The sequence below is a fragment of the Pelodiscus sinensis genome, unplaced genomic scaffold (assembly GCF_049634645.1).
Source record: "Pelodiscus sinensis isolate JC-2024 unplaced genomic scaffold, ASM4963464v1 ctg95, whole genome shotgun sequence".
Lineage (NCBI taxonomy): Eukaryota > Metazoa > Chordata > Testudines > Trionychidae > Pelodiscus > Pelodiscus sinensis.
Genome location: NW_027465954.1, coordinates 245,154 through 262,983, shown reverse-complemented (window position 1 = coordinate 262,983; position 17,830 = coordinate 245,154). Strand labels below are relative to the sequence as shown.

General features: G+C 57.1%; 1 protein-coding gene across 4 annotated transcripts in view; it reads right to left on the bottom strand.

The window, feature by feature from the left end:
- DCHS1 (dachsous cadherin-related 1) overlaps nt 1–17,830 on the bottom strand; it is a 154,736-nt gene that overhangs the window by 47,008 nt on the left and 89,898 nt on the right. For all 4 annotated transcript variants that reach the window (XM_075917306.1, XM_075917305.1, XM_075917307.1 and 1 more), the window contains 5 exons: nt 15,419–16,253; nt 13,602–13,841; nt 13,021–13,146; nt 12,481–12,690; nt 11,025–11,888 (listed from right to left, as the gene is read on the bottom strand). In XM_075917306.1, the coding sequence (XP_075773421.1) occupies nt 11,025–11,888; nt 12,481–12,690; nt 13,021–13,146; nt 13,602–13,841; nt 15,419–16,253 (2,275 nt within the window). The remainder of the gene's footprint in view (nt 1–11,024; nt 11,889–12,480; nt 12,691–13,020; nt 13,147–13,601; nt 13,842–15,418; nt 16,254–17,830) is intronic.

Here is a 17,830-nt window from a genome sequence, read left to right as displayed (position 1 = left end):
TAGTGCCCAAAATCCTGTGGGGTTTGCTCATCGTGTGGTTTACCAGTGAATGACTGTGGTGTGAAAGTGGGGATAGGGGGTGCTGAACCTGGGGGCTTATGAGGATGGCAGCTTAAAGTGCTGTTTAATCCAGCCCACGGAGTCCAAAGGCACATGAGGGTGCAGTGTGGCATTGCTGTGAAACCCAGCCAGCTGAGTCCAGGGACATAGGAGGGGGTCAGCTTGTGAGTGCTGAGTACCCAGTCCTCTCAGAGGTGCTCTGATTAGTGGGTGTGAGTGTCTGTGTGTGTTGCTAAGGTGGGAAGAACCCCATCCTGAGGAACCTAGTTCCTGCAGGAGAGCTCCAGTGGGAGGGGGAATTGGCAGCAGGGAGAATTCAGCTCCATATGAGAGCCCAAGTAAGCACCAACAGCACACTGATAGAACTGTTAACCTTCCCCCAGTCCCATAAGGGTAACCCTGATAAATGAGCATACCCCAGAGTATTGGGCAAATTTGGTAACACGGTCTCCTAGGAACTGGGGAGGGAGGGGCGCACCAAGTCTCTCACTCCCTGCCCCTGCCCTGCGGCATTTAGAGTCAACCACCGGCTGAGCAGCAGAGTGGGAGGAGACTTAACACGCTCCCCCACCCTCAAGCCCTGATTCACAGTCATGGTGCCCAGGCATGCGGAAAGAGCAGAATGAGTGGGATTCCACAGAAATCAGTTTTGGGACCAGTTCTGTTCAATATCTTCATCAACGATTTAGATGATCGGTACGCTTATAAAGTTTGTGGATGATACCAAGCTGGGAGGGGTTGCAAATGCTTTGGAGGGTAGGGTCAGAATTCAAAGACTGGAGAATTGGTCTGAGGAAAAAAGGAGAAATGCAAAGTCCTCCACTTAGGAAGGAAAGATCCATTTCACACACAGGGTGTGTCTAGACTGCAGGCTTTTTTCGAAAAAACTTTACCTGAGTCTAGACTGCTGCCACGTTCTTTCAAAAGTAAATCGAAAGAATGCGGCAGTTTTTTTTACCACGGTAAACCTCGTTTTACAAGGAATAAAGGCTCTATGTAATGCAAACAGTACTTTTTCAAAAGTACTGGTTGTAGTCTAGATGCTCTTTTTCGAAAGAGGCTTGCAGTCTAGATATAGCCACACAGAGTGGGAAGCGACCACCTAGGAAGGAGCCCTGCAGAAAGGAATCTAGGGGTCAGAGTGGAACACAAGCTAAATGTGAGTCAAACATGAGACACTGTTGCAAAAAAAGGAAACATTATACTGGAATGTATTAACAGGAGTGTTGTAAGCAAGACACAAGAAGTCATTCTTCCGCTTTACTCTGCGCTGATTAAGCCTCATTTGAACTACTGTGTCTAGTTCTGGGAGCCAGATTTCAAGAAAGATTTGGAGAAGGTCCAGAGAAGAGCAACAGAAATGGTGAAAGGTCTAGAGAACATGAGCTCTGAGGGAAGATGGGAAGAACTGGGTTTCTTTAATCTGGAAAAGAGAAGACCGAGGGAAATGACAAGAGCTTTTAGCAGTGCTTTTTTTGTGTAAATACTCAAAAGTTGTTGAGCAAAAAAAAAAAAAGTATTTTTTTGGTATTAAAAATTAATGAGAATAAATCCCTTTGTCCATATATTCCTGAGGAACCTCCTCCACTGACTCTAGCTCCAAGAGCAACCATACCTCCTGGGAAAGGAGAAGGGTTCCTGAAGAGGAACAGAGAATGGGAGTGGGAGGATGAGAGGGCACAAAATTGGATGCCCTACCCCTTACTGGGTGCAATATCCAACAGGGGTGATGTTGTGGTTGGTGTCCTCGTTCCACGAGGAGTAACGGTAGTTCGAATTAGAGAGCCTAATTTGAACTACCTACTCCGTGCCGCGTGTAGCCGCGGGCACGGAGTCCGCACTAACGGGGATTTAAAAATGGCGGCGCCTGGCAAGATGCAAATGAAGCCCGGGATATTTAAATCCCGGGCTTCATTTGCAACTTCGCATGCCTACATTAGCCACCCTAGTTCGAACTAGGGTGGCAGTGTAGACATTCCTCTATAGACCACTGGATCAGGTGGATGAGGTAGACAAGGGTTTCTACAGACAACTAAGAGAAGCTTCCAGATCACAGGCCCTGGTTCTCATGGGGGACTTTAATCACCCTGACATCTGTTGGGAGATCAATACAGCAGCACACAGACAATCCAGGAAGTTTTTGGAGAATGCTGGGGATAACTTCTTGGTACAAGTGCTGAAGGAACTGACCAGGGGACATGCGCAGCTTGACCTGCTGCTCACAAACAGGGAGGAACTAGTAGAGGATGTAGATGTGGGTGGCAACCTGGGCAGCAGTGATCATGAGATGGTAGATTTCAGGATCCTGAACAAAGGAAGAAAGGGGAGCAGCAAAATACACACCCTGGACTTCATAAAAGCAGACTTTGACACCCCCCCACAGAGAACTGATGGGCTGGATTCCCTGGGATGCTAACATGAAGGGGAAAGGAGTCCAGGAGAGCTGGCAGCATGTTAAAGAAGCCTTATTAAAAGCACAGGAAGAAACCGGTCAGCTCCCAGACAAATGCACTAAGCAACGCAGTATGGGAAGGAGGTTAGCAGCCCTTGGAGGAGAAAGAACAGGTTAAGAACTTTTTAGAAAAGCTAGACAAATCCATGGGTCCGGATTTAATGTATCTGAGGGTACTGAGGGAGTTGGCAGATGTCATGGAGGAGCCTTTGGCCATTATCTTTGAAAACTCATGGAGATCGGGAGAGATCCCGGATGATTGGAAAAAGGCAAATGTAGTGCCCATCTTCAAGAAAGGGAAGGAGGATGATCCAGGGGACTACAGACCAGTCAGCCTTACCTCAGACCCTGGAAAATTCATAGAGGGGATCCTCGGGGAATCCATTTTAAAGCATTTGGAAAAGGGGAATGTGATCAGGAATAGTCAACATGGATTCACCAAGGGCAACATGGATCAGCTGTTTGTCGGCACAGCGCGGCAGTCTAGACAGGGATCTGCCAACCCCAGAACCCTTCGTTGGCAGATCCTTTATCATCCTGAGGGATTTGGGTTTATTTAGTCTGCAGAAGCGAAGAGTGAGGGGGGATTTGAGCTTCCTGAAGGGAGGTTCCAAAGAGGATGGAGAGAGGCTGGTTTCAGTAGTGACGGATGGCAGAACAAGGAGCAATGGGTTAGCCAGGGAGGGAGTGGAATCTGGAGGTTTTTAAGTCTCGGCTTGACAAAGCCCTGGCTGGGATGATTGAGTTGGGGCTGGTCCTGCTTTGGGCAGGGGGCTGGACGTGATGACTCCTGAGTTCTCTAGGGTTCTATGATTCTGTGATTCTCTATTGTGAGGAATACCCTTTGTTCCAAAGTGATGCCCGGAAGAAAGGGGATAGTCTGGAAGAAAAGGTAAGGCAATGTGGATCCAGATGGTGACCTGGTATGTCGTCCTTGACCACACCTTCACAATACCTGCTTAGGGCCTGAAGGTGGTTTGATGGGTGTGGCCTCTTTCTGCCACTCCTGTTCCTCCTCCAGGAGTTGTCTTGTCAGTGCTGTGGGAAGAACAGCTGAGGTGGTTAAGGCCTGAATCACCACTGTTGTGTTACTAGAGTGTGCAGGCCTAAGGATTTGGAAGTGGCTCTAGTCTCTGGTATTCTCTGAAAACAGCGTCGTCCCCTCAAAGGGAAGGCCCTCTGCGGTTTGCTATACTTCAGGTGGCAGGCCAGAGACCTGGAGCCAGGATGCAAGTTTTAGTAAGTGGCAAAGCAACAAGGGAGGGACTGGAAGAGGCCTCCTCAATCATTTCTTCAGCCTTGATGGTCAAGCCCTGGGCAGCCCTCCACAGCAATTGCTGCAAGACGGCATTGTCCTCAAGTGCAGGGCCCACTGAGGGACTTGCTAAGGCTTCGTCAGGAGATGCTGAGGAGGAAGGCATGAAGGCTGGGACGCGTTCTCTACCATCTGCCCCAGTGGCTCCCTGCTGGTCTCAAGGATTTCAGACCTGGTCTGGTGCTGACAATGCATCTGTGGGTGCCGAGGGTGCAGGTGCAGGGACTGACGCTGAGACAGGCATCTGGTATCTCATCAGTGCCAGCGCTGGCAACTGAGGAGGTGGAGGCAAAGCCAGTGATGGTGCCGAATTGATTTGGGCTATCATTGCAGGAACCATGGTACATTAGTGCTGATGGGGTCCTCGACTCCAAAACCGCCGCCAGTACTGGACTGCGGACAGTGCAGTCTCTGAAGGCGCTGGAGTGCAGAAGGGAGGCCACCGAGATATGGCGCACAGTCGCCAGTGGGGCAAATGTGGCTGACTCTACTGAGGACGGTGCTGAGTGACGTCCTTGGAATGCTTCCTGGGCTTGGTTGGACACTCAGGGGTCCGAAGGGCCACAGTGGCACATTCTGCCACAGACGGGACACAACAACTGGGGCTACTAACGGTGCCCTCTCGATCTAGATTGCTGACTCAGGCTCCTCTTCAGCCTGTGCGAGTTGGACTCTGAAGTCTCTGATGCGGAAGATCAAGGAGGTGCTCGTGTTCTAGGCACCATTCCCAGCCTCTGACAAACAGAGGCAAGGAACACTATTCCTGCCCATCGTGGCTAATAGCCATTGATGGACTTAACCTCCATGAATCTATCTAGCTTTTTTTTGAACCCTGTTAAAGTTTGGTATTCACAACATTCTCTAGCAAGGAGTTCCACAAGTTAACTGCTTCGTGTGACAAAAAACTTCCTTTTGTTTGTTTTAAACCTGCTACCAATTAATTTCATTTGGTGACCCCTAGTTCTTGTGTTGTGGGAACAAGTAACTTTTCCTTATGCACTTTCTCCATACCAGTCATAATTTTACAGACCTATATTATATCCTCCCTTAGTGTCCTCTTTTCTAAGCTGGAAAGTCCCAGTTTTATTAATCTCTCCACATATGGCAGTTGTTCCACACCTCTCATAATTTTTGTTGCCCTTTTCTGAAACTTTTCCAATTCCAATATATCTTGAAATGAGGCTACTATATCAGCAGGCAGTATTCAAGATGTGGGCATACTATGGATTTATGGAGAGGCAATAAGATATTCTCTGTCTTATTCACTATCCTTTCCTTAATGGATCCTAACATTCTGTTTGCTTTTTTGCCTGCAGCTGCACGTTGAATGGACGTTTGCAGAGAACTATCTGCAGAGACTTCAAGATCTCGCTCTTCAGAGGCAACAGTTAATTCATCTGCCACTTTGTTGCCCAGTCACCTAGCTTTGTGAGACACTTTCACAGGGGTAGGAAATCTTTTTTTGAATTGAGGGCCGCTGATCCACAGAAATGTCAGCTGGGAGCTGCACATAAGTGAGAAGCCCCTGACTGAGGAGAAAGTCACTCTCCACATTCCCCTTGTGCCCAGCCTACTAGATTTTGGGTGCTCTAGCCTGGCGAGTGGGAGCCGGGGGCTGGAGCGCCAGCGCGGGCTTCCCAATGCAGAGCCTTGGGGGCCAGATCCAGGCAAGCTGGGGGCTGCATTCAGCCCCTGGGCCTGAGGTTCCCCACCCTGCTTTAGAAGGTCTTCACTGTCTTAAGAGTCTTGAGCAGTTTGGAATCGCCTTCACATTTTGCCACCTCAGGGTCTGTCTACACTACAAAGTGAATTCGAACAACAGCCGTTAGTTCGAACTAACTTTCATAGGGTCTGTCTACACTACCGCCCTAGTTCGAACTAGGGTGGTTACTGTAGGCAACCGAAGTTGCAAATGAAGCTCAGGATTTAAATATCCCGGGTTTCATTTGCATCTTGCCGGGCGCCGCCATTTTTAAAGCCCCGGTAGTTAGGACTCCGTGCCCGCGGCTACACGCGGCATGAACTAGGTAGTTTGGATTAGGCTTCCTATTCCGAACTACCGTTACTCCTCATGGAACGAGGTGTACCGGTAGTTCGGAATAGGAAGCCTAATCTAGAACTACCTACTCCGTGCCGTGTGTAGCCACGGGCACGGAGTCTGAACTACCAGGGCTTTAAAAATGGCGGCGCCCGGCAAGATGCAAATGAAGCCCGGGATATTTAAATCCCAGGCTTCATTTGCAACTTCGGTTGCCTACAGTAACCACCCTAGTTCGAACTAGGGTGGTAGTGTAGACATACCCATAGGCACTACACACTCAAACCACCAGTTCGAACTTAATACGAACTAGCGGAGCGCTTAATTCGAACTAGGTAAACCTCATTCTATGAGGAGTAACGCCTAGTTCCAATTAAGTAGTTTGAATTAAGGTCTGTGTAGCCACTTAATTCGAAATAGTGAGAGGCTAGCCCTCCCCAGGTTGCCCTGGTGGCCACTCTGGGCCAAGCCAGGGAAACTCGTCTGCCCCTCTCCTGGCCTCAGAGCCCTTAAAGGGCCACGGTCTGGCTACGGTGCCCGTGCCAGGTGCAAGCCGGCCAGCACCCAGTCAGCAGACCCTGCACCTGGCATGGCACAAGCCAGCCACCCGCTGCCACCCAGCCCTCCGCCTCTTCCCGGGACCAGGCTGGCCGCTCCCAGGAGCCTGCCCGGGGCCGCAAGAGGCGGGCGCCCGCCTGGTCTAGTGTGGAGATCATGAACCTCATTCAGGTTTGGAGGGAGGCCTCCAACGTCCACAATCTCCGCACTAGGCACAGGAAAGTGGCCGTCTAGGGCAGGATAGCTGCCAGCCTGGCCACCAAAGGCCACATGCGAACCCAGGAACAGGTTTGCATGAAAATCAAGTTGGTCCAATGAGACCCCCGACCCTGAGCTTAGAACATAAGAACATAAGAACGGCCGTACTGGGTCAGACCAAAGGTCTATCTAGCCCAGTAGCCTGTCTGCCGACAGAGGCCAACACCAGCTACCCCAGAGGGGATGGACCAAAGACAGTGACCAAGCCATTTGTCTCGTGCCATCCATCTCCAGCCTTCTACAAACAGAGGCCAGGGACACCGTTCCTACCCCCTGGCTAATACCACTCCATGGACCCAACCTCCATGACTTTATCTAATTTCTCTTTAAACTCTGTTCTAGTTCTAGCCTTCACAGCCTCCTGCAGCAAGGAGTTCCACAGGATGACTATTTGCTTTGTGAAGAAGAACTTTTTTTTATTAGTTTGAAGCCTGCTACCCATTTATTTCATCTGGTGTCCTCTAGTCCTTCTATTATGGGAACTAATGAAGAACTTTTCTTTATGCACCCTCTCCACACCACTCATGCTTTTATAGACCTCTATCATATCCCCCCTCTGTCTCCTCTTTTCTAAGCTGAAATGTCCCAGTCTCTTTAGTTTCTCTTCATATGCGACCTGTTCCAAACCCCTAATCATTTTAGTTGCCCTTTTCTGATCCCTTTCCATGGCCAAAATATCTTTTTTGAGGTGAGGAGACCACATCTGTACACAGTACTGAAGATATGGCATACCATAGTTTTATACTTCCCCTCCTCCTTCTTCCCCAGGTTTCCCCCTTCCCTCTCCCACCCTCTCTCTTCCTCTCTTCCACCTCCTTTTCCCAGTCTCCCCAGAGGTTAACCCCCCCCCCAGTTTTGTTCAATAAAGAGAGTTTCTATTTTTGAACACACGTGTCCATTATTTTTTACATCAGGAAGGGGGGCTAGGGAGGGGTAAGTGGAAGGAGGTGAGGGAGGAATGGGGCACGAGCCCCTGATGGGGAGGACTGGGGTGGCTCTGCGGGCTCCTCAGGCTTGAAGCTCTCTTGCAGAGCCTCCTGGATCCTGACAGCCCCTCGATTGACTCCCCCTGGATGGTAGCCTGCGGCAAGTGCAGTCGGGCTGATGGCCGAGTACTGTGATGTGCTGAGTGTGGGCATTCAGGGCACTCCAAGACAGGACTGCTTTGCTGTCCCTCATCGAGGAAGACAAGCAAGCGGGGAACCCTGAGAACTGTCTGTCTGGGGTGGGAGTCGGGTCCCTTTAAGCACAGCCCTCGGCTAGCCTGAGGCAACTAAAATGATCAGGGGTTGGGAACAGGTCCCATATAAAGAGAGGCTAAAGAGACTGGGACTTTTCAGCTTAGAAAAGAGGAGACGGAGGGGGAACAGGATAGAGGTCTCTAAAAGCAGGAGTTGGGTGGAGAGGGTGCATACAGAAAAGTTCTTCATTAGTTCCCATAAAGAAGGACTAGAGAACACCAAAGGAAAGGAATGGGTAGCAGGCTTCAAACTAGTAAGAGAAAGTTCTTCTTCACAAAGCAAAGAGTCAGCCTGTGGAACTCCTTGCTGCAGGAGGCTGTGAAGGCTAGAACTAGAACAGAGTTTAAAGGGAAGTGAGATAACGTCATGGAGGTTGGGTCCATGGAGTGCTATTAGCCAGGGGATAGGAGTGGTGTCCCTGGCCAATGTTTGTGGAAGGCTGGAGAGGGATGGCACGAGACAAATCGCTTGGTCACTGTCTTCGGTCCATCCCCTCCAGGGTCTCTAGGGTTGGCCGCTGTCGACAGACAGGCTACTGGGCTAGATGGACCTTTGGTCTGACCCAGGACGGCCATTGTAAGCTCAGGGCTCAGGGTCGGGGGTCTCAGTGGACCCCCTTGATTCTCTTGCACACCTGCTCCTGGGTGGCCAGGCTGGCAGCTCTCCTGCCCTAGCCGGCCACTTTCCTGTGCCTAGTGCGGAGATCATGGACGAGGCCCACGATGTCTGCACTAGCTCAGGCGCGTGCCCGCCTCTCGCGGTCCCGGGCAAGCTCCCGGGAGCCGCCAGCCTGGTCCCGGGAAGAGGGGGAGGGCTGGGGGCATCGGGTGGGTGGCTCGATCCGTGCCAGGTGCAGGGTCTGCTGGCTGGGTGCTGGCAGGCTTGCACCTGGCACGGGCACCGTAGCCAGCCTGTGCCTCTTTAAGGGGTCCGGGGCCGGGAGGGGGGCAGACGAGTTTCCCTGGTGTTGGCCAGAGTGGCCACCAGGGAAACCTGGGGAGGGCTAGCCTCCCACTAGTTCGAATTAAGGGTCTACACAGCCCTTAATTCGAACTAGCTAGTTTGAACTAGGCTTAATCCTCGTGGAATGGTGTAGCGCTTATGAAAGTTAGTTCGAACTAACGTCCTTTAGTTCGAACTAACTTTGTAGTGTAGACATACCCCAACTCAGGAGAGACCCTTCCCTCTTCTCCCATGACAACTTATTTGGCATATGTGCCCGGGGGGGCCTCTTAGTAGTTCCCACCTCCAGCTCCCGGCCATTCCCTCTGGCCCCCGGTACCCCCCTCCTGTCCCCAGCTCCCGGCCATTCCCTCTGACCCCCGGTACCCCCTTCCTGTCCCCAGCTCCCGGCCATTCCCTCTGACCCTCGGTACCCTCTTCCTGTCCCCAGCTCCCGGCCATTCCCTCTGACCCTCGGTACCCCCTTCCTGTCCCCAGCTCCCGGCCATTCCCTCTGACCCTCGGTACCCCCTTCCTGTCCCCAGCTCCCGGCCATTCCCTCTGACCCTCGGTACCCCCTTCCTGTCCCCAGCTCCCGGCCATTCCCTCTGACCCTCGGTACCCCCTTCCTGTCCCCAGCTCCCGGCCATTCCCTCTGACCCTCGGTACCCCCTTCCTGTCCCCAGCTCCCAGCCATTCCCTCTGACCCCCGGTACCCCCTTCCTGTCCCCAGCTCCCAGCCATTCCCTCTGACCCCCGGTACCCCCTTCCTGTCCCCAGCTCCCGGCCATTCCCTCTGACCCCCGGTACCCCCTTCCTGTCCCCAGCTCCCGGCCATTCCCTCTGACCCTCGGTACCCCCTTCCTGTCCCCAGCTCCCGGCCATTCCCTCTGACCCTCGGTACCCCCTTCCTGTCCCCAGCTCCCAGCCATTCCCTCTGACCCCCGGTACCCCCTTCCTGTCCCCAGCTCCCAGCCATTCCCTCTGACCCCCGGTACCCCCTTCCTGTCCCCAGCTCCCGGCCATTCCCTCTGACCCCCGGTACCCCCTTCCTGTCCCCAGCTCCCGGCCATTCCCTCTGACCCCCGGTACCCCCTTCCTGTCCCCAGCTCCCGGCCATTCCCTCTGACCCCCGGTACCCCCTTCCTGTCCCCAGCTCCCGGCCATTCCCTCTGACCCTCGGTACCCCCTTCCTGTCCCCAGCTCCCGGCCATTCCCTCTGACCCTCGGTACCCTCTTCCTGTCCCCAGCTCCCGGCCATTCCCTCTGACCCTCGGTACCCCCTTCCTGTCCCCAGCTCCCGGCCATTCCCTCTGACCCTCGGTACCCCCTTCCTGTCCCCAGCTCCCGGCCATTCCCTCTGACCCCCGGTACCCCCTTCCTGTCCCCAGCTCCCGGCCATTCCCTCTGACCCTCGGTACCCCCTTCCTGTCCCCAGCTCCCGGCCATTCCCTCTGACCCTCGGTACCCCCTTCCTGTCCCCAGCTCCCAGCCATTCCCTCTGACCCCCGGTACCCCCTTCCTGTCCCCAGCTCCTGGCCATTCCCTCTGACCCCCGGTACCCCCTTCCTGTCCCCAGCTCCCGGCCATTCCCTCTGACCCCCGGTATCCCTTTCCTGTCCCCAGCTCCCGGCCATTCCCTGCTCCGACCCCCGGTACCCCCTTCCTGTCCCCAGCTCCCGGCCATTCCCTGCTCCGACCCCTGGTACCCCCTTCCTGTCCCCAGCTCCCGGCCATTCCCTCTGACCCCCGGTATCCCCTTCCTGTCCCCAGCTCCCAGCCATTCCCTCTGACCCCCGGTACCCCCTTCCTGTCCCCAGCTCCTGGCCATTCCCTCTGACCCCCGGTACCCCCTTCCTGTCCCCAGCTCCCGGCCATTCCCTCTGACCCCCGGTATCCCTTTCCTGTCCCCAGCTCCCGGCCATTCCCTGCTCCGACCCCCGGTACCCCCTTCCTGTCCCCAGCTCCCGGCCATTCCCTGCTCCGACCCCTGGTACCCCCTTCCTGTCCCCAGCTCCCGGCCATTCCCTCTGACCCCCGGTACCCCCTTCCTGTCCCCAGCTCCCGGCCATTCCCTCTGACCCCCGGTATCCCCTTCCTGTCCCCAGCTCCCGGCCATTTCCTGCTCCGACCCCGCACTATGTACCCTGTGGCCAGTACCTGGGGCAGCATTCTCAGGCAGGGCCACGTCCTTGGTGCTGCGGGGGAAATGCACGCCCCGGTATCTCTCTTCCTGCAGGTGGATCACCACCACGCCAGTGGAGGAGAGGGCTGGCTGGCCCAGGTCGCTGGCCAGGATGAAGAGGGTGCGCTGGCGCTGGCTCAGAGAGCTGAGAGGCTGCAGCAGCTGGATGTCGCCAGTGTAGGAATTGATGGCGAAGCTGGGGTTGGGTGTGGCAAACCGGTACAGAATGGAGGCGTTGGCACCTGCATCTTTGTCCTCAGCCTGCATCATGGCCACCAGCTGCTTAGGCGGCGTGTGGCGGGAGAGGTTGACAGCGAGCAGGCTGTGCAGGAAGGCAGGCGCATGGTCATTGACGTCCTGCACAGTGACTGTGACACGCACAACTGCACTCTTGGGCTCCCAGGGGGCTGAGTCCACGGCTTTGGCCAGAAAGCTGTACCTGGCTCGGCGCTCACGGTCCAGGGCCTGGGCGCTGGTGATGCGCCCACTCTGCGGTTCCACCTGGAACATGCCCAGCGACTCGTTGCCCAGGTAGTAGGAGACCTGCCCATTGGTGCCCTCGTCTGGGTCCAGTGCCCCCAGCTGCAGCACCAGTGCCCCGACAGCGAGGTCCTCAGGCACCTCCACAGCGTAGGCTGCCTGTGCGAAGCGCGGGGCGTTGTCATTCAGGTCCAGCACTCGAACGCTCAGAGACATGGTGGCGCTACGCGGGGGTGTGCCGTGATCTCGCGCCTCCACAATCAGCTGGTAAGAGGCCACCAGCTCCCGGTCCAGGCTGCGCGAGGTGGAGAGCACGCCGGAGGCAGGGTCCAGGCTGAAATCCTGGGCAGGGTCTCCCTCTGGGGGAAGAGAGAGGATGAGAGAGCCTCCCTGATATGGCGTGGGGGGATGGGTGCATGGGACCCTCGTGACAGGGCTCAGAGAGGGTGTAGGCGCGAGGCCCCTTCCTGAGTCTGACTTTTGGGAGGGGGCAGGAACGATGGGCCCACCCTGGGATGGCGCCCGGTCGTTCTGCAGACGGGCCCCTGCATGCGGGGTGCTGTGGTGCAGACAGGATAGGGTGTCTCCCCCTGAGCTGCACAGCACATGGCCCATACTTGGCACCACCTCACCGGCAAACCCCCCCAGTGCAGAGCAGAGGCGCACAACTTCATCCCTTCTCAGCAACCCTTGACCCAACTCCCCAGTAGAATCAGGAGCGTGCCATGCAGGGCCTGGGGCTGGCGTGAGCAGCCGGCATTCGCGGACCTGGAGGCAGCTCTACCATACCAGGCCCCCGGAGAGCTGTGCGGCCTGGCATAGGTTGTACCCTGTGGCCTGAGCACACCCGGCAGCCGGGAGATTGCTGCTCATCGAAGGAGCCACGTGTGGGAGCTGGGATCGGAAGGGGGAGCACCGGCACAGCACAAGCCATGTGCCCATGGCCCTCACCCAGCACATGGTACTCCAGACGCCCGTTCTCGCCCGCATCTGGGTCTGTGGCCCGCAGGGTGTAGAGTGCCACAAGGCTCTGGTTCTCAGGCACCTCCAAGGAGCAGGACTTGCTCTCGAAGTGCGGGGCATGGTCGTTTTCATCTCCCACCAAGATCCGCACCATCACTTTGGCCAGGTTGGGGGGCCGGCCACCATCCCGGGCATAGACTGTGGGGGAGATGGCAGTCCTAGAGACCCTACCTGACACGCAAGGGTACCCTCCCCTTGCCTGCAAGGAGCAGCTCACTCATGGCCCATTCCCTCCTCCAGCACTCACCCCCCCGCTCTCCTGTCTTCCTCCCTTCATGTCTCACCCCCCAACACTCTTATCCCAGACCTGAAACCCCCCACTCCCTTTGTCTGCCCTGCACCATGGGCCTCCTTCCCCTAACTACTAGTGATGTCCATGCCAGCAGGGACCCCAGCGGCAACCCCCCACCTTTCCGCATAGGCCCTGCTTCTCTCCTTCCCCTGCCCAACCCCCAGGTCTGGCCATACCTGTTAGCATGTGCTGTTCCCGCCTCTCCCGGTCCAGGGAGTGCGCAGTAGTGATGAGGCCCGTCTGTGGGTGGATGGAGAAGGGCCCCCCAGAGAGGCCTCCATACGACACATGACCATTGGCTCCTGAAGAGAGAAACCTCTGAGTGGAAGGCGCAATGGCCCCAGGACCAGGGCCCCTCTCTACTTCCCCTGCAGCCACAAAAGGAATCGGCGTGGGCTGCCGGGTGGGGAAGGGCCCAGAGACAGGAGGCGGGGGCAGAAATGGAGATGTCAGAAGGCCGAGGGAAGGCGACCGCTGTGGCCCAGCTAAGGGGGAGGAGAAATGCTGCCTGGCGACTGTCCCTGAGGCCAGGGCCACGCTGAGAGCCCCATTCTCAGCTTCCCCTCAGTGCTCAGAGCCTGCCTCTCTCCTCTGCTCATCCCTGGGGCTCCCGGGATGCTGCCTTGGCAGATGGGAGAAGGGGAAGGCCTGTGGTGACCACGTCCACGCCTGCCCTTCCAGGCCAACACCTCTGGAGAAGCATTGACCGTGCCAGACTCCTGCCCCTGTGGTCACCAGTTCCAGCCCCAAGACTCACCCAGGTCACGGTCTGTGGCCAGCAGCTGCAGCACAGGGCTGCCCGCTGGCAGGTTCTCCATGACACGGGCCTCATACTCAGCCCGCTCAAAGGTGGGCGCCTCGTCGTTGACGTCCAGCACCAGCACAGACAGCAGCTGAGTGGACGAGTGACGTGGGAAGCCATGGTCCATGGCCACGACCGTCAGGTTGTGCTGGGCAACCTCCTCCCTGTTCAGAGCCCGCACAATGGAGAGGGCACCTAGGGAGACACCAGGACACACTGAGCCTGTACACAGGAGTAGCAGGCACCTGGCTGGCATGAGCCACAGTCTTGCAGGCAGGTCCCACAGCTCCACAACCCCACAGCTTGGGCTGTGGTGCCACACCCAGCTGTGCCCCCAGCATTGGCCTGTTTCTCTGACTCCTGCAGTGGCCAGGCACCTCCTTCCTCTGGCGGCCAGCGGGGAATCCATCCCTCGCTGCCGGCTGAGTCTGCCACCTGCTGTCACCACTGCCGTCTCCTCTGACTGCCCCAGGTCTCCAGAGTGCGCCTGACACACCGCTGTCTCACCTCCCCCACGTCCGTCAGCTCTTCCCCTTCGCCCCCTGTGTGTCCCGTGTCCCCTCCCTTCCCCATGTCCCTCAGCTCTTCCCCTTTGCCCCGTGTCCCGTGTCCCCTCCCTTCCCATGTCCATCAGCTCTTCCCCTTCGCCACGTGTATCCCGTGTCCCCTCCCTTCCCCACGTCCGTCAGCTCTTCCCCTTCGCCCCCTGTGTGTCCCGTGTCCCCTCCCTTCCCCACGTCCCTCAGCTCTTCCCCTTCGCCCCGTGTCCCGTGTCCCCTCCCTTCCCATGTCCATCAGCTCTTCCCCTTCGCCACGTGTATCCCGTGTCCCTTCCCTTCCCCACGTCCATCAGCTCTTCCCCTTCGCCCCGTGTCCCTTCCCTTCCCCACGTCCGTCAGCTCTTCCCCTTCGCCCCCTGTGTCCTGTGTCCCCTCCCTTCCCCACGTCCCTCAGCTCTTCCCCTTCACCCCGTGTCCCGTGTCCCTTCCCTTCCCCACGTCCCTGAGCTCTTCCCCTTCGCCCCCCGTGTATCCCATGTCCCCTCCCTTCCCCACGTCCGTCAGCTCTTCCCCTTCGCCCCCTGTGTCCCGTGTCCCCTCCCTTTCCCACGTCCGTCAGCTCTTCCCCTTCGCCCCGTGTGTCCTGTGTCCCTTCCCTTCCCCACGTCCCTCAACTCTTCCCCTTCGCCCCCTGTGTGTCCCGTGTCCCTTCCCTTCCCCACGTCCGTCAGCTCTTCCCCTTCGCCCCCTGTGTGTCCCGTGTCCCTTCCCTTCCCCACGTCCCTCAGCTCTTCCCCTTTGCCCCCTGTGGGTCCCGTGTCCCTTCCCTTCCCCACGTCCCTCAGCTCTTCCCCTTCGCCCCGTGTGTGTCCCGTGTCCCTTCCCTTCCCCACGTCCGTCAGCTCTTCCCCTTCGCCCCGTGTGTACCGTGTCCCCTCCCTTTCCCACGTCCCTCAGCTCTTCCCCTTCGCCCCGTGTGTGTCCCGTGTCCCCTCCCTTCCCCACGTCCGTCAGCTCTTGCCCTTCGCCCCCTGTGTGTCCCGTGTCCCTTCCCTTCCCCACGTCCGTCAGCTCTTCCCGTTCGCCCCGTGTGTCCTGTGTCCCTTCCCTTCTCCACGTCCGTCAGCTCTTCCCCTTCGCCCCGTGTGTTTCCTGTGTCCCTTCCCTTCCCCTCATGCCTGTCATCTTCCCTTGGGAAAGGACACGGGAGACAAAATGGGCCATCTCCCAGGCTCCCCCGCAGCTCCCTGCCATGTTACAAGTCCCTCTTACCTGTGCTGGGGTTGAGGTGGAACCGGCCCTCAGCATTGCCTGCCTGCAGTGTGTAGCTCACCCGCCCATTTTCACCCAGGTCCCCATCCTGTACAACCACGTGTAGCACCACAAATCCAGTGGGCTGGTCTTCCATGACACTGACAGTGTCTGGCGAGAGGAAGACAGGTGCGTTGTCGTTCTCGTCTGTTACGAAAACGCGGGCAGTGACAGCAGCAGAGTGGCGCTGGCTGATGTTGGGAGCCTGGTCTGTGGCCTCCACCACCAGCAGAAAGGAAGGGACTGTCTCACGGTCTAGCCCCTCATGGAGGCTCAGCTGTCCAGAGTGGGCATCCAGCTGGAAGTGGGAGCCGGGGGGCTCCTGGCGAAGCAGTCTGTAGCACACCTGGCTGTTGGGCCCAGCGCCATCACCATCTGGGGCTTGGAAGGTGAAGATGGAGGTGCCGGCCGGTGTGTTCTCAGGCACGACGATCGTGATGGGGTCCTCGGGGAAGGCGGGCGCCTGGTCATTGCAGTCCTGCACATGGATTTGTACCAGCACCAGCCGGCTGGCCGGATAGCCGTTCTGCATGTCCTCGGCACTGACCTGCAGCGTGTGCTGCGCCCCCCTCTCGTAGTCCAGCTCCCGCGCTGCATAGATCTCCCCCGTCGTGCTATCCACCACAAAGGTGCCATCCCCCCCGCCCCCTATCAGCGTGTAGGTCAGCTGCCCCTGCCCGGAGGCCTCTGGAGGCGCCACAGAACCAATCACTGAGCCAGGCTTGACCCCTTCCACTGGGTGCAGCGTAAGCACCACGGTGTCTGGCTGAGGCAGCGCCCGGGAGGACGGCAGAACCTGCAGTGGGAGAGGAAAGCTGAAGTCAGACTTGTGGGGCTGGAGGGGATGAGCTGAGAGAAGGAGCTGTGGGGCAGTGGGCTGGAGGGGCTGCCTACAAGAAGAGAGATGGTGACTGCAGCGGAGGTTCTGGCGGAGGCTGCTTACCAGAACATGGGCGGTGGTTGGGGGGCAGAGGTTGTGAAGGGAGGCTGTATACCAGAGCATGGATGGTGGCCGTGGGGCAGAGGCTGGGTGGGGCCGCAGGGCAGAGACTGTAGAGGGCTGTGTCCCAGAATGTGGATGGTGGCCGTGGGGCAGAGTAGGTGGAGCTGTGGGGCAGAGACTGTAGAGGGCTGTGTCCCAGAACATGGATGGTGGCCATGGGGCAGAGTAGGTGGAGCTGTGGGGAAGAGACTGTAGAGGGCTGTGTCCCAGAACGTGGATGGTGGCCGTGGGGCAGAGTAGGTGGAGCTGTGGGGCAGAGACTGTATAGGGCTGTGTCCCAGAACATGCATGGTGGCTGTGGGGCAGAGGCTGTGTGGGGCCGTGGGGCAGAGACTGTAGAGGGCTGTGTCCCAGAACGTCGATGGTGGCCACGGGGCAGAGACAGTGTGGGGCCGTGGGGCAGAGACTGTAGAGGGCTGTGTCCCAGAACGTGGATGGTGGCCGTGGGGCAAAGACTGTAGAGGGCTGTGTCCCAGAACGTGGATGGTGGCCCTGGGGGAGAGACACTATAGAGCTGTGTCCCAGAACGTGGATGGTGGCCATGGGGAGAGACTCTATAGAGCTGTGTCCCAGAACGTGGATGGTGGCCATGGGGAGAGACTCTATAGGGCTGTGTCCCAGAACGTGGATGGTGGCCATGGGAAGAGACTCTATAGAGCTGTGTCCCAGAACGTGGATGGTGGCCCTGGGGGAGAGACTCTATAGAGTTGTGTCCCAGAACGTGGATGGTGGCCATGGGGAGAGACTCTATAGAGCTGTGTCCCAGAACGTGGATGGTGGCCATGGGGAGAGACTCTATAGAGCTGTGTCCCAGAACGTGGATGGTGGCCATGGGGAGAGACTCTATAGGGCTGTGTCCCAGAACGCGGACTGGGGCTGTGGTGATCGCCCGTTATGACCATAAGGCCGGTTTAATGGGTTGTGCACCAGAATGACAATACCGTTGCTGGCTGGGGTACTGCATGCCGGGACAAAGATGATGGCCCTGGGTTTGGATTTGGGGAGGGTCTATGCAGCAGCAGGGATGATGGCTCTGGGACATGGGCACTGCGTAATCATAGAATCATAGAATAATAGGACTGGAAGGGACCTCGAGAGGTCATCGAGTCCAGCCCCCCGCCCTCAAGGCAGGATCAAGCTCCGTCTACACCATCCCTGACAGATGTCTATCTAACCTGTTCTTAAATATCTCCAGAGAGGGAGATTCCACCACCTCCCTTGGCAATTTATTCCAATATTTGACCACCCTGACAGTTAGGAATTTTTTCCTAATGTCCAATCTAAACCTCCCCTGCTGCACTTTAAGCCCATTACTCCTTGTCCTGTCCTCAGAAACCAAGAGGAACAAATTTTCTCCTTCCTCCTTGTGA